Raw genomic sequence first — 12071 nt, forward strand, 5'->3', positions numbered from 1 at the left:
CATGTCCTGCATTATCTCTAGGGGGTTCTCATTGTACTCCTCTAGAGGACTATTGGTACTTGGTAGGGATAAATTATTTTGGTTTTTCATGTTATTATTTTCTTTTTCTGTGATTTTACATGTGAATTTCCTTTGTAGTTTCTGATTTTAGTGTGAGACTCAAGCCTTCAAGTTTAGGTCTGCTTCTTTTTGTAAACTTTATGTGTTTTTGTTGTTTACTTTTGGGGCATGAAAAGCTGGTTCCTCTAAGCTTCCGATTCTTTTGATTTTATGTTGGATTGGCCAGATTGCTTTTGTCTTCAGGAGTTCCCACAGAGGCCCAAGTCAGATGAGGATCAGATGCTCTCAGGCTTTCTTCTAAGGTCTGGATCCCTCCAGGAAAGATTTTGGCCTCAAGAATTTGGGAGTTGGACTGGCCTGGGAGCAGGGCCCAGGAAAGATGCTGCTCTAGGGCAGCTGGTGGCCATGTCACCCAGAGATGCAAAGGGGGATGGGGGCGGGAAGAGGCTCCAAGGGCTCCTGGGGACTGTACTGAGGAACTGGGTTGGTCTGGATGCAAAGGTTCATGAAGGGGAAAGGTCAGCCCCTGCGTCCAGGAAAGAGGCTGGCAGGTTGTGCAGCCCAGGGAAGCAGAGGGAGATGAGGGCGGGACCAGGCCCCAAGAGCTCCAGGCAGGGAGGCTGGCGGGTTGTGTAGACCAGGGAAGCAGAAGGAGGTGAGGGTGGAGCCAGGCCCAGAGGGCTCCTGGGTTGGTCTGGATGCAAAGGATCAGGAAGTAGTGGTGGTTCCCCCGTGTCTGGGGTGCCAAGACAAGGAATGGGACAGGTCCCAGGCTAGGAGGAGAGACGGGTGGGGGAGATGGGAGGGTGAATGAGGCTGGGGGAGTCAAGGTACGGGAGTCTGATCAACTTACCCCAGAGAGAGGCCTGTGGGTCATGCAGGCCCTGGGAAGCAGAGCGTGTGTTTCTTTTAAAAAATACATTTTTATGTGTATTCCTAACTAAGATGTTACTTTGAAGTCTTATAAAATGTTAGACCTTATGCAGCCTTTGAAACATAGCCTTTCATTTATTATTATATTTCTGAGATTAGATGTGGAGTGGAGCAAACAGGGAGAGGTGTGAAAAGGAGAGGCAACAGGACAGGGCAGAGAAGGCCATGTGTGCCTTGTGAATGACCACAAGACCTTACTTTAATTTTTGCTTGTAGTAAGATAGAAAATTACATAAAGTGTCTATTCTATATTTAACAATAGATTCTGTAAATATCAATAAAAGAATTAAATTACTTAATAATGTAGCTGAAGCCCACCAATGGTCCAAGGAGGGGCAGATCAGAGCATATAAGTCACTTGGGAAAAATGAGTCCATTTTACACAGAGTTTTGAAGATGAAAAGCTGTCCATGAATGAGCATTTTCATGAGAAAAGCAACAGGCAAAATTCCATAGAGGAAAATCAATTGGTAACAAAAAATGGTAACATCTTACAAAAGCTGTTCCTTAGCATTTTCTTGTCACTAGTTTTGTTCATTTAATAACATTGAAGGTACTGGAGAGACTGAGATGGTGACTATCTTTTAGAAATGGAAGAAACAGTCCGTGAATTAATGATCAGCAAGTTTGGCCGGGTGGTCGATCTGGAAGCCCTTCAGACACTTTCTGTTAATACAACACTTGAAGAACTGAAGATCAAAAAACTTCAAAAGGAGCTATCCAATGCAAAGGAAATGAAGATGTGGGAGGTGAGGAAAAGGAACCAGGTGGTTTTCGGCTGAATCTGGGCCGGGTTATGAAATCCTGATGAGGCTTAGGTAGTTCCCGTGAAATACCTGTGCAGCACCCAGATTCCACCACACTTCTTTACTACAGAGACCTATCTTGGAGATTGTACTAGCGCTAGTTTTGAGGGTCTAGGGGGCATATATATATATATATATATTATATATATATATATGATGTAGAAATGGCATGAAACATGACCCAGAGGGCCCACTTTGAGGCCTGCATTAAAGTTTGCATGCTGTCACAGAATTGCTCTTCCCTGCAGATCCCACTTGCATGACTGAATAGCTTTGGGGTTTAGAAAACATGCTAAGGGCTTAGGGCTCAGTGATGTAGTACTTGCTTAGCATGTACAAGGTCCTAGGTTAAATTCCCAACACTGGAAAAGAAAAGAATAGAAAACACATTTAAGCACTGAATTTCATAACAAGGCATAGACTGTGTGGCTGGTAGGGTTTTAGAAGATTCTAATGATTAAAAATTGTTCCTTAAGCCATAGGATGTGACAGTGCCTTGTTCTAGCCTGATTCTGAGATAGGGGCTTTCATAGAGTTTCTCATCAGCAGATAGGATAGGAGGAAAAGTTCCTAGTCCTAGCTTGTCTTGAGGCCCTATCTCAACTGTACTACTGAAATTTACCACTTTACTTTGAAGAAGCAAATTACAAAAATATTCATACCAATGAAACTGATCCCTACAGGGGTGGGGTATGCACTTGCAAACAAAAGAAAGACATCATACAGATGTATGGCAATTTAAGTCACCCACCTTGAAATCAAACTAAATGGGAGTTGCCTAAGTTATGGCCACTGACTTGTTTCAGCAGTTAGCATGTATACTAATTTTATTCCTCAATGATAAAGTGGTTTCTAGCTATACCTTATTTTTATCTTCTTTTATCTTTGAACATACTTTATTTTCCTTTTTAAACAAAATTAAAATTACATTTATTTATCTGTGTGTGCACACATGAGTGTCCACATAGAAGGGCGCATGTATACCACAGTGCACCTGTGGAGGTCAGAGGACAACTTGAGGGAGTCAATTTTCTCCTTCTACCACATGGATACTAGTGATAAATTCAGACCATGTTTGGCAATAAGTGCCTTACGTTTTTCTTTACTCAGACCAAACTCAATACAATTGTTTCTGGTTACATTTTCTTTTCTTTTTAAATTTTTTTTATTGATTTTTTTTTTTTTTTATGTGCATGGATGGTTTGCCTTCATGCATATAAGTGCCGCTGTGTCACGCAAAGCCCATACAGGCCAGAAGAGGGCAACAGATCCCCTGGAACTGGAGTTAGGACAGTTGTTAGCCATCATGTGGGTGCTGGGAATCGAACCTGGGTCTTCTATAAAAGCAGCTAGTGCTCTTAACCCCTAAGCCATCTCTCCAGCCACCCTCTGATTATATTTTCTTTTTCAAAATTACATATTGTTCCCTTTGCATGATTAGTTTTAAATGAAAAATTATTTTCTCCAACTTTTAGGTATTGAACCCAGGACCTCATACATGCTAGACGAGTGTTCTTCCACTGAGCTACATCCCCAGTCCTTGCATGATGGCTTTGATCGAATTAGACCGTCTTCATTTTTCTTTATTTCTTCTCCTCTACACTTTGTTCATTTTCCACCTTCCTGTCCTGGTAGGAAAAGATTGCTCAAATGAGATGGGAAATCATGATGAAGACAAAAGAACACACCAAGAAACTTCATCAGATGAATGATTTATATGTGGAAAAGCAGAAACTTGATTCTCGGTTGAATAAACTCCAGAACCAGAAGGTACGTTCCTTTCCTTTCCTCAGAATCCAAAGCTCTGCGAAGGTAGCTATTCACAAGAATGTAAGGTGCTGGCATTTAAACAGGCCTGGATCCTGGACCACCAGCAGGCCATCTGTCCCTGGACACTGGTATTAGCCACATCAGAGTGGCTTCCTGAGAGTGCTAGCGTTATTAGATGCCTGTTAGGTGCCTCAGACACATATCAATACTTACCTAGAGGGTTTAGCTTGGTCTCGGAAAGGTAAAGTTATTTAAATATGAATATGATAATATTATTGTCTCTGAATTTGGTGTCAGTGTTCATTTCCAATATGTTTATTTCAGTTGACAAGAAGGAATCTTTCTGTAGGTTTCAACTTGCTGTTATATAATGCTCATATAATGACCCTAACAGTACATAACACATAACATGTGATGGATTATGCTTATTCAATAAATGTTTACCTGAACCATGTCTTGCCCTCTAGGAATCTGATATCTTCTATAGAATCTACAAAAATATTAGCCAATTTTCGTGGTCTTCCTTGCTTTATATTTTCTTTAAGCATCCTGGAAGTAATCTAAGCCAGACATTTTCAAACTATGATTGCCTGAGGAACAGTATCTACATCACCTAGAAAAATGTTTGAAAAGTAAAATCTTGGGTCCTACCCCAGTGAGACTGAGTTGGAAGTTTGGGGGGCAGGGCCCAGCAAGATGCACAGGAACAGGCCTTCCAGGTGATTCTTGTGCATGTTTAGGAATTGCTAGTCTAAGCAAAAATCTCAAAGCAAGAAAGATTTATTCCACATAGACTGAACAGTTTGAACTATTTGGGAGGATTATAAATGGGGATTAAATATGAAAGGTAGACTAGATTTGAGTATCAAATGTCCTCTAGCTATCAAAAATTAGAGTGAAATATCAAGTACATGTTTGAAAAAGTTATTTCCCAAACACAGTTTTCATGAACTAAGAAGCAGGTAAACATTATTAATTTGATGTGCTTTGGTAATTCCAGACACATTGAAGAGGAAAGAGCTTAGAGGAAGATCAGTTAAATGGGAAAATTAATCAGTATATGTCTCTGTAAAAACACATCTTTACTTAATGTTAATGCAAACACAACTCTTGCTCCAGATTCTAAGAGTTTATTCTGAGTCAAGTGATGGAACATGGCCTGGGAGCCTGGATTCAGGGTCCTCTGAATGACATATTCCACTGTAGTTATATGAACTTTTATAGCTACAGAACAAAAGAAAGTCATAAATCAATGTGGAAATGTCAGGTAGATGACCGCAGCAGAGAAGGAAATCTCTTCTATAGATTTCAAGGGCTGTCTTATAACTCTTAGCTTTAGGGTTTGTAGAAGTTAGTGGTCTGCTAAAATAATTCATTCCAAAAGTTTCATGTAATAATCACTAAGATGTCTGGTCAGATATAGAGGCTGACAGTGAATGGCTATTAAGAGAACTAAAGACAGCTCAGATGATTTGGGCTCCTGATTTGCAACATTTCTTCCCCCTACAATCACAAAGTTCTTGTCAGCTGGCCTGTAGGACTTTCCACACAAATATGGCTTTTTCTAAGAACCTCAATTCACATTAGTATAGCTTTCTATATACTGTAGTCTCTTTACACAGTGTCTTAGTTTTATTTCTGTTGTGGTGACAAATTACCCTGACAAAAAAGCAACTTAGAGGAGATGGGGTTATTTAAGCTCACAATCCAGGTTACAGCCAATCTTTGTGAAGAAGTCAAGGTAGAAACTTCCAGTGGCTAATCATATCCACAGTTAAGAGCCAAGAGAAATGAATGCCTACATGCTCACTTGCTGGCTTGTGCTCAGCTCGATTTCTCCACTCCTAAAGTCTAGGAACCCCTACCTAGGGAATAGTGCCACCCACAGTGGGCTGTGCCTTCCCACACCAATTAAGACACTCCCCCACAGACATGCCTACAACCAATGTAGACAGTCCCTCATTGAGACTCTTTCCATGTGGATTATAGGTTGTGTCAACTTGACAAAGCTAACCACCATACATGGGATATCTCATTTAATCCTGAAAATACTAGAGTTCTGGGATGGGGTATAATTTAGTTGGTAGAGTACTTGCCTGGCATTCACGAATGAGGCCTTGGGCTTGAACCCTAGCACCAGAAAAAAAAAGCTCAACAAGAATGCAACCCTCCTCATACACATATATTAATTTTATAGTTCAAATCTCAGAGAAGTTAGGGAACTTTCTGAAGCTCTCAGAGCTAATGCCCAATGAAGTTATCTGGAAATGCTGGTCTGTTTGCCTCCAAAGTTGACTATGTTGCTTTTTATCATTATCCAGGAATGACTGGAGATGTACTTGGTAAAAAACGAAAGAGCAAGTGTCAAAGAGACATTTCAAAGTGAGAATAGCTAAAATTTAACTGAATATAGTGAAGTGAGGGAAAGTTAAGGTGAATTAAAAGACAGTTGAAATGACTAGACTTGAGTTATTAGCTACAATAATCAAACATCTCATGAAGACTAGTATTAAGAAATGAGATATTTTTTCTCATGAAAAGTCCCAAGGGAGGAGACTGAAGGTGGGTCTGTGATATCAAGGCATTGGATGAGTCTCTGTTTCCTTCACCCTCACAAGATGGCTACTTCAGCTCTATTTCGTGTCCACACACCAGAATTTTCTATCTTTTTATTAAGAAAGGGAGCATTGCTAGGGGTGGTGGTACATAACCTCAAACCCCAGCACTTGGGAGGTAGAGACAGGAGGATCAGGTGTTCAAGGTCAATCCTTGGCTACATATTAAGTTCAAAGCCAGGCTAGGCAACATGAGACCTTTTCTCAAAGTAGACAAACCAAAAAACCAGAAGCGTTTCCTGCTTCAGTTCATTTAGCCAGCCCTTGGTGGAAGAACCATTGAGCAAGCTGGTGTTTAGTTCCCATAGCCCCTGGAGAAAGCTGCACAAGGAAAAAGAGGCAGAATTGTTCTGGGTAGCCCTACTCCAAAGGTTTGTCATAATAGCTAGGAGCGATGGAAAAATTATGACTTTTGAGCTAGAGAGATGGCTCACTGGTTAAGAGCACTGACTGCTCTTGCAGAGGACCCAGGTTCGATTCCCAGTACCCGCATGGAGGCTAGTAACTATCCATAACTCCAATATCAGGAGATTCAACACCCTCTTCCGACCTCTGTGAGAACTGCATGATACAGGTTATACACATAAAATGAAAATAATTAAAATATTTATTAAAAAAGAAAAATTATGCCAGGCGTGGTGGTGCATGTCTTTGATCCCAGCACTTGGGAGGCAGAGGCAGGCAGATCTCTGTGAGTTCAAGGCCAGCCTGGTCTACATAGCGAGTTCTAGGGTCAGCTGGTGCTACAGGGAGACCCTGTCTCAAAAAGACCAAAAAAGAAAAAGAAAAATTATGACTTTTGGCTTCAGCAACCTTTTCCTAATCCTCCTTCCAGCTTTTAATAATAGAGTGCCTTGGGCCAGCTAGCCAACCTCTGGAGTCTCAGTTTCTTTATCTGTAAAACTGGACTAATAACACAAAATTTGTGGTTGTGTTGAGGATTCATTGAGAGACAGATGTAAAGTGTCTCTTGCACAGCATGGGTACTAGGGAAGAGTTCTATTTTTCCTTTAACAGGCAAGATCATCAAACATTTCAAATTTCATCAACCATTTACTTATGCCACTAGTGCTAAGGCAGGTACTGGGTAGAGTGGGGAGATACAGAACACCTGAGGCCCAGGATTTTGAAAGAAAAGTATCAAGTAAATATTTAGTTTGAATCACATAAAATTGTCACATTTTTAGGTTAAAAAAATAGTCAAATATCCTGTTTCTTATGGTTCCATCTGCTAATTACAATGACAATATGATTAGTGGATGTTTTGATGGGGGAGAGCAGGAAATTCTAAACCCAGTTCACGGGATGATGAAGGCCTCCCTGAAGTGACACGAGCAGGAATTGGATGAGGATGCAGAGATTTCTCTTAGGGAGTCCAAATATAGGCTGCACAGCTGAAGACAGTGCCATGTTGTTGCCTGAGCAGGCTGAAGAGTTAGGAGTTTCTTCAGAGACCTCTGCTTGGGTAGAGCCTGGATTCTGGACTTCGCCACAGAAAGGAATTTCAGGATGAGTCAGTATGAAGCAGAGTTGGAGTTTATTAAGAAACAGTTTTAATGTAGCTTTAACCACAGGAGAGAGAGAGCGAGAGAGAGAGAGAGAGAGAGAGAGAGAGAGAGAGAGAGAGAACAGTATACACCCAAGTGTGGCATGTGCTTCTCAAAAGAAACTTGCATTTACATGCCTTAGTTGTATATTTTGGGGTTTCTAAGGGATACCCCCTTCTTTCCCTTCTTTCTCTTCTTTCCCCCACTTTTTCAGTAAATGAGATCAGTAAATGGGATAAATTAGGTAGGATTACAGGCTGATACAAACATAGGTCACATGGGAGTTGACATGTTTTTACTCTAAGTGAAGTTAATATAGTCTTGTGTGATTCTAGAAAATTGCAGGCCTAAAGCTGGGTAAGAAGATAGATGCTTAGTCTTAGAAAGACCTTACCCGAAGGTAATAGATGCTTAGTCTTTAAGCATAGACTGACATTTTAACACAGATATTTGAAACATCATTGTATAAAAGGAATATTGTCTCTATGTAGGTAACCTTCATGGGGAATTTTAGATTTTGTGCTAGAATTCTTGACTCTTAGTTGATAAGAGGCTTCAAGCAGACTCCAGAGTGCTCCTCTTCTAGAGTGGGTCCCCTGAATTATTCTTGTCTTTGTGTTTTACCTCAGTAATGAGCCCTCCCAGTATGAATGAATGACAGGTAAAGTGCTTCCAAAGGCATGTATTTTAAGAGCAGGATTTTAATGGGAGAGTATCTCCTTATGTTAAGAAGTGGTCTCTATTAAAATGGACTGTAAGATTAGTACTACCAACAAATACAGAAGACCAGGGGACTTTTCACATTCCAGTGTTTAAAGCAGAGAGATGTTTTGTTTATTTTTGTTTCCAACAGGGCAGTGCCTTCCAGGGCCCTCGGAAAGCAGATATTATCGCAAGACAGAAGGTCACTGAATTGATCCAAACCCAGTCAGAAAAGATTTTGGTCTTAAAGAAGGAGATTGCTTTTTTGAGGAAGAAAGGAGGCCTTATCCTCCCACCCATCCTGTCTAGACAGGAGAATAAATGAGGCCCGTGAACACTTAAGTTGACTGTGTGCTCATTTCTCCCAGGTCTGTTGTCTCATCACTTTCAACAGTTCTTTTCCTTTAAAGTGAACTTTACCAAGAGTGTCAAACCAGATCCTGTCATTAAGTTTCTCTAAGTTAGTTATCTTAGAACTACCTATAGCATCTGACATCTAATTTTTACTAAGTTGAGCCAGTTTAGATGTTTACATCATACTGGGTTGAATATGAAGTTTCCAAAGGTTGGATCTCATAATTTTTTAAAAAAAGCATCTGTTCTATAACGTTTTTGGAAAAATCTGTTTTTCCAGTATTCTGTGTGTTTAGCCATTGGCAAGAAAAACTATTATTCAGAAATCTATGTGAATACTTCCTTTTCTTGGTCCTTGGCTCCTTAGAAAAATGTTATTAAATATTTCTGTGAGAGGATATAAGAGGGGAAAAAAAAGACAAACCATTTTGCCAATTATAGAATAAGAAATGCAAACTAGAACTTTGTTACTGTTGACTTCAAAAGGCAGTTCTTTGGGGGTTCAGGGTTCAGGAAATGCAGTCAGATGCAGCAAAGCAGCTTGCTTTGGCTTGCTTTGGGGTTGGCAAGTAATCTTCCTGCATCACCCACAGTTTTTGTTAACGCCTCACTTCTGAGGAGTGCATTTTCCAAAGTAAGCCCGCAAAGGAGGCTTTTCTGTGAATACTTTTGCAATTCCATCAGTGTTCCATGGATTCCCTTGTATCCTGTGGCTTTCTCATGTCCTATGCCTTCTGTCAAGACTTATTTGAGTCATTTACTCAAATGAGGAAGTGGAAGAAATGAGGTAGATTTTTTCATCTCTCTGACAGACTATCTCTACAGTCACTTTTGATTATGTGTAACACTTTGAACTCATTTAAGAGTATACTTTGGGTTTCAGGAACAGGTTTACTAAAATTTATGGCTGCATCTGTTGAAGAGCGATCTCCCTGACATCTGGTATCCTGCTCCTTCTAATGATACTTTGGACTCTCAGCACTATGGATGCTGAGCTACTCCACTGAGGCTGTCCCAGGATATAAGCTGGTCACTGAGGACCAGTGTCCTAACTGGCCTACTAATCTGCCCCCAAAATTAGAGAAAGGAATTGTTTTCTTTTTATATTTAGACTGTTCTGAGAGGTGGCCACTTGGCCTATTGTCTGTAAAGTTCCTTCACGTTCTCATTTAAAAGGTAGGAATAGTTTACTATTTGCCCTCATAATCATTAATCTCTGCTGTGGTAGGTTCTCTATTGGAGAACAGCCTTTACAGCTTTCTGCACTGTACACGTGAGTGTAAAATGCCAGGAACATAGACCTGTGCATTTCCACAATGTCAAAATTTATTGAGTAAATACAATACATTCACACAGTATGTTGGTTTCATTGGTTGCAATTTACCAAGTAGCCTCGATTTCACTTGATATCGTAGGCTCTTACTATATTCTTAGTTACTAATATTAGCTCTTAGATCACACATTACACTTCACATAATAACATATTTGTGTTTTTGGAGTGGTGGTCTACAAATAGCTCTAAGAAAGTTAGGGGCCAAAGAGTTCAGAGGGGCCTTCCTGGAGGCAGTACAAGGGAGCCATTACAGATACAGGTGGTTAAGGTATCAAAGAGGCCAGTTGGAAGCTGAACCCAGCTGAGCCAAGCCACCATGGTCCAACCCAGCGAGCCATCTGACAACAACTGCAAGGTTTGACCCCAACAGCACAGATGCAGGACCTTTGAGGCTAGACACAGGGCTGGACCTAGATGGACCAGTGGCCAGCATCTGAGCTGAAGCCTCTCAAGTTCTTTATCAATCTCTGACATACCCTCTGGGTGGTCACATGACTGGTTAGTGGGGCTGTTTTCTTCGATAAGTCTATAGGTGGTACCTTTTTACTCACAAGAGTAAGTTACTTATCTGTTCCTCATGGTTCCTCGTGGTAGTGTCAATGTGCATAAACATGAGGTAAAGTCATTGTTCCTCTCCATTTGCACTCAGAATGGAGCCAACTGCTGTTGTAAAATGGAGCTACTCTAGATAAGGTAGTCCTCAAACCACTGTTTTACACAATACGGAGTAACTCAGAGCAGGGGGCAACTTGATCTCCATACTAAACTCTGTGTATTTCAAGCATGGTTTTAAAGTGTTATTCGTTGTATTGTTCATTAATATATAAAAAATTATCCCAAAACTTAGCTTAGAAAAACAAATGTATTATCTCATCCAGGGTGAGAGGGCTTGTGGTCTCAAGAATATGGTAGCAGCCTAGCTGGAGGTTTGGTTTTGGGTCTGAGAGTTTTGTCACACTGTGAGTTGGGCCTGCTACCATTTGGAGCTCAACTAGAGGAACTGAAGAAGCAACTGGCTTGGTTGTTGGGCAGGAGGCTTCTGTTCCTCTTCCGGGCCTGTGTAGCCAGTGATCTAAGAGTGGCAGAGCAGGAGAGCTGCCTAATCTCTAAGGAGGCCTATGAAATGGGCCACACAGTCATGAGTGATGTGGGAGGGACAGAACACAGTGTGAGTATAGGTGGAGGAGCCATCATGGGGCCAGCTACCCCAACAACCAGCAGCCTGGATAAAATGTTTGGTCTGTGGATGTCTTGAGATATTGTGCCCTCTTGGTTGTGAAAATCAAGAGAGGTTCTGTAAATCTTCATTTTATTATCTGACAAATGAGCAAGTGAATAAGCTCCAAGCCTCCTTTCTGTTCTGAAATTCTATAATCTAGTGTAGCAGATGAACTGAGAGTCTATGGCAGTGTCACTCAATCAGTTCTTGGCACATTTCAACCTAGAGTAAATCAGATTATTTCCCAACTTGAAGAATGAATCTATAATTAGATCCCCACTATTGGGGTCTAAAGAGAGATGGTGCAATGGTGCTGCTCTCATAGAGGACCCAGGCTCAGTTCCAAGCACCCATTTGATGGCTCCTGTCTGTAGCTCTAGTTCCAGGGGATCTGATGCCCTCTTCTGGCCTCCATAGGCACTGCATGCATGTGGTGCACTTACATTCAGACAAACACACACTTAAAAATAATTTTTAAAAACCTTCACTACTTTAAAAAATATTTTATTATTTTTATTTTATGTGTATGAGTGTATTGCCCTGCATGCATATAAAAACACCTGTGTCCTGAAATGCCCATGGAGGTCAGAAGAGGGTATCAGATACCCTGGAACTGGAGTTACAGATGACTGTTAGCTGTCATGTGGGAGTTGGGAACTGAACCCAGGTCCTCTGCAAGAGCAGCTGGCTAGTGCTCTTAACTATTGAGCCATCTCTCCAGCCCCAACAGTG

The 12071-nt window shown here is 41.0% G+C and overlaps 1 protein-coding gene across 1 annotated transcript in view; it reads left to right on the plus strand.

The window, feature by feature from the left end:
* Cfap44 (cilia and flagella associated protein 44) overlaps positions 1 to 8772 on the plus strand; it is a 131431-nt gene extending 122659 nt beyond the window's left edge. Inside the window, exons 33-35 of the mRNA XM_029570364.1 lie at positions 1582 to 1742; positions 3435 to 3569; positions 8585 to 8772. Of these exons, the coding sequence (XP_029426224.1) occupies positions 1582 to 1742; positions 3435 to 3569; positions 8585 to 8758 (470 nt within the window). The 3' untranslated portion in view covers positions 8759 to 8772. The remainder of the gene's footprint in view (positions 1 to 1581; positions 1743 to 3434; positions 3570 to 8584) is intronic.
* Positions 8773 to 12071: the final 3299 nt, after the last annotated feature.

The sequence above is a fragment of the Nannospalax galili genome, unplaced genomic scaffold, assembly GCF_000622305.1.
Source record: "Nannospalax galili isolate Female #2095 unplaced genomic scaffold, S.galili_v1.0 scaffold743, whole genome shotgun sequence".
Lineage (NCBI taxonomy): Eukaryota > Metazoa > Chordata > Mammalia > Rodentia > Spalacidae > Nannospalax > Nannospalax galili.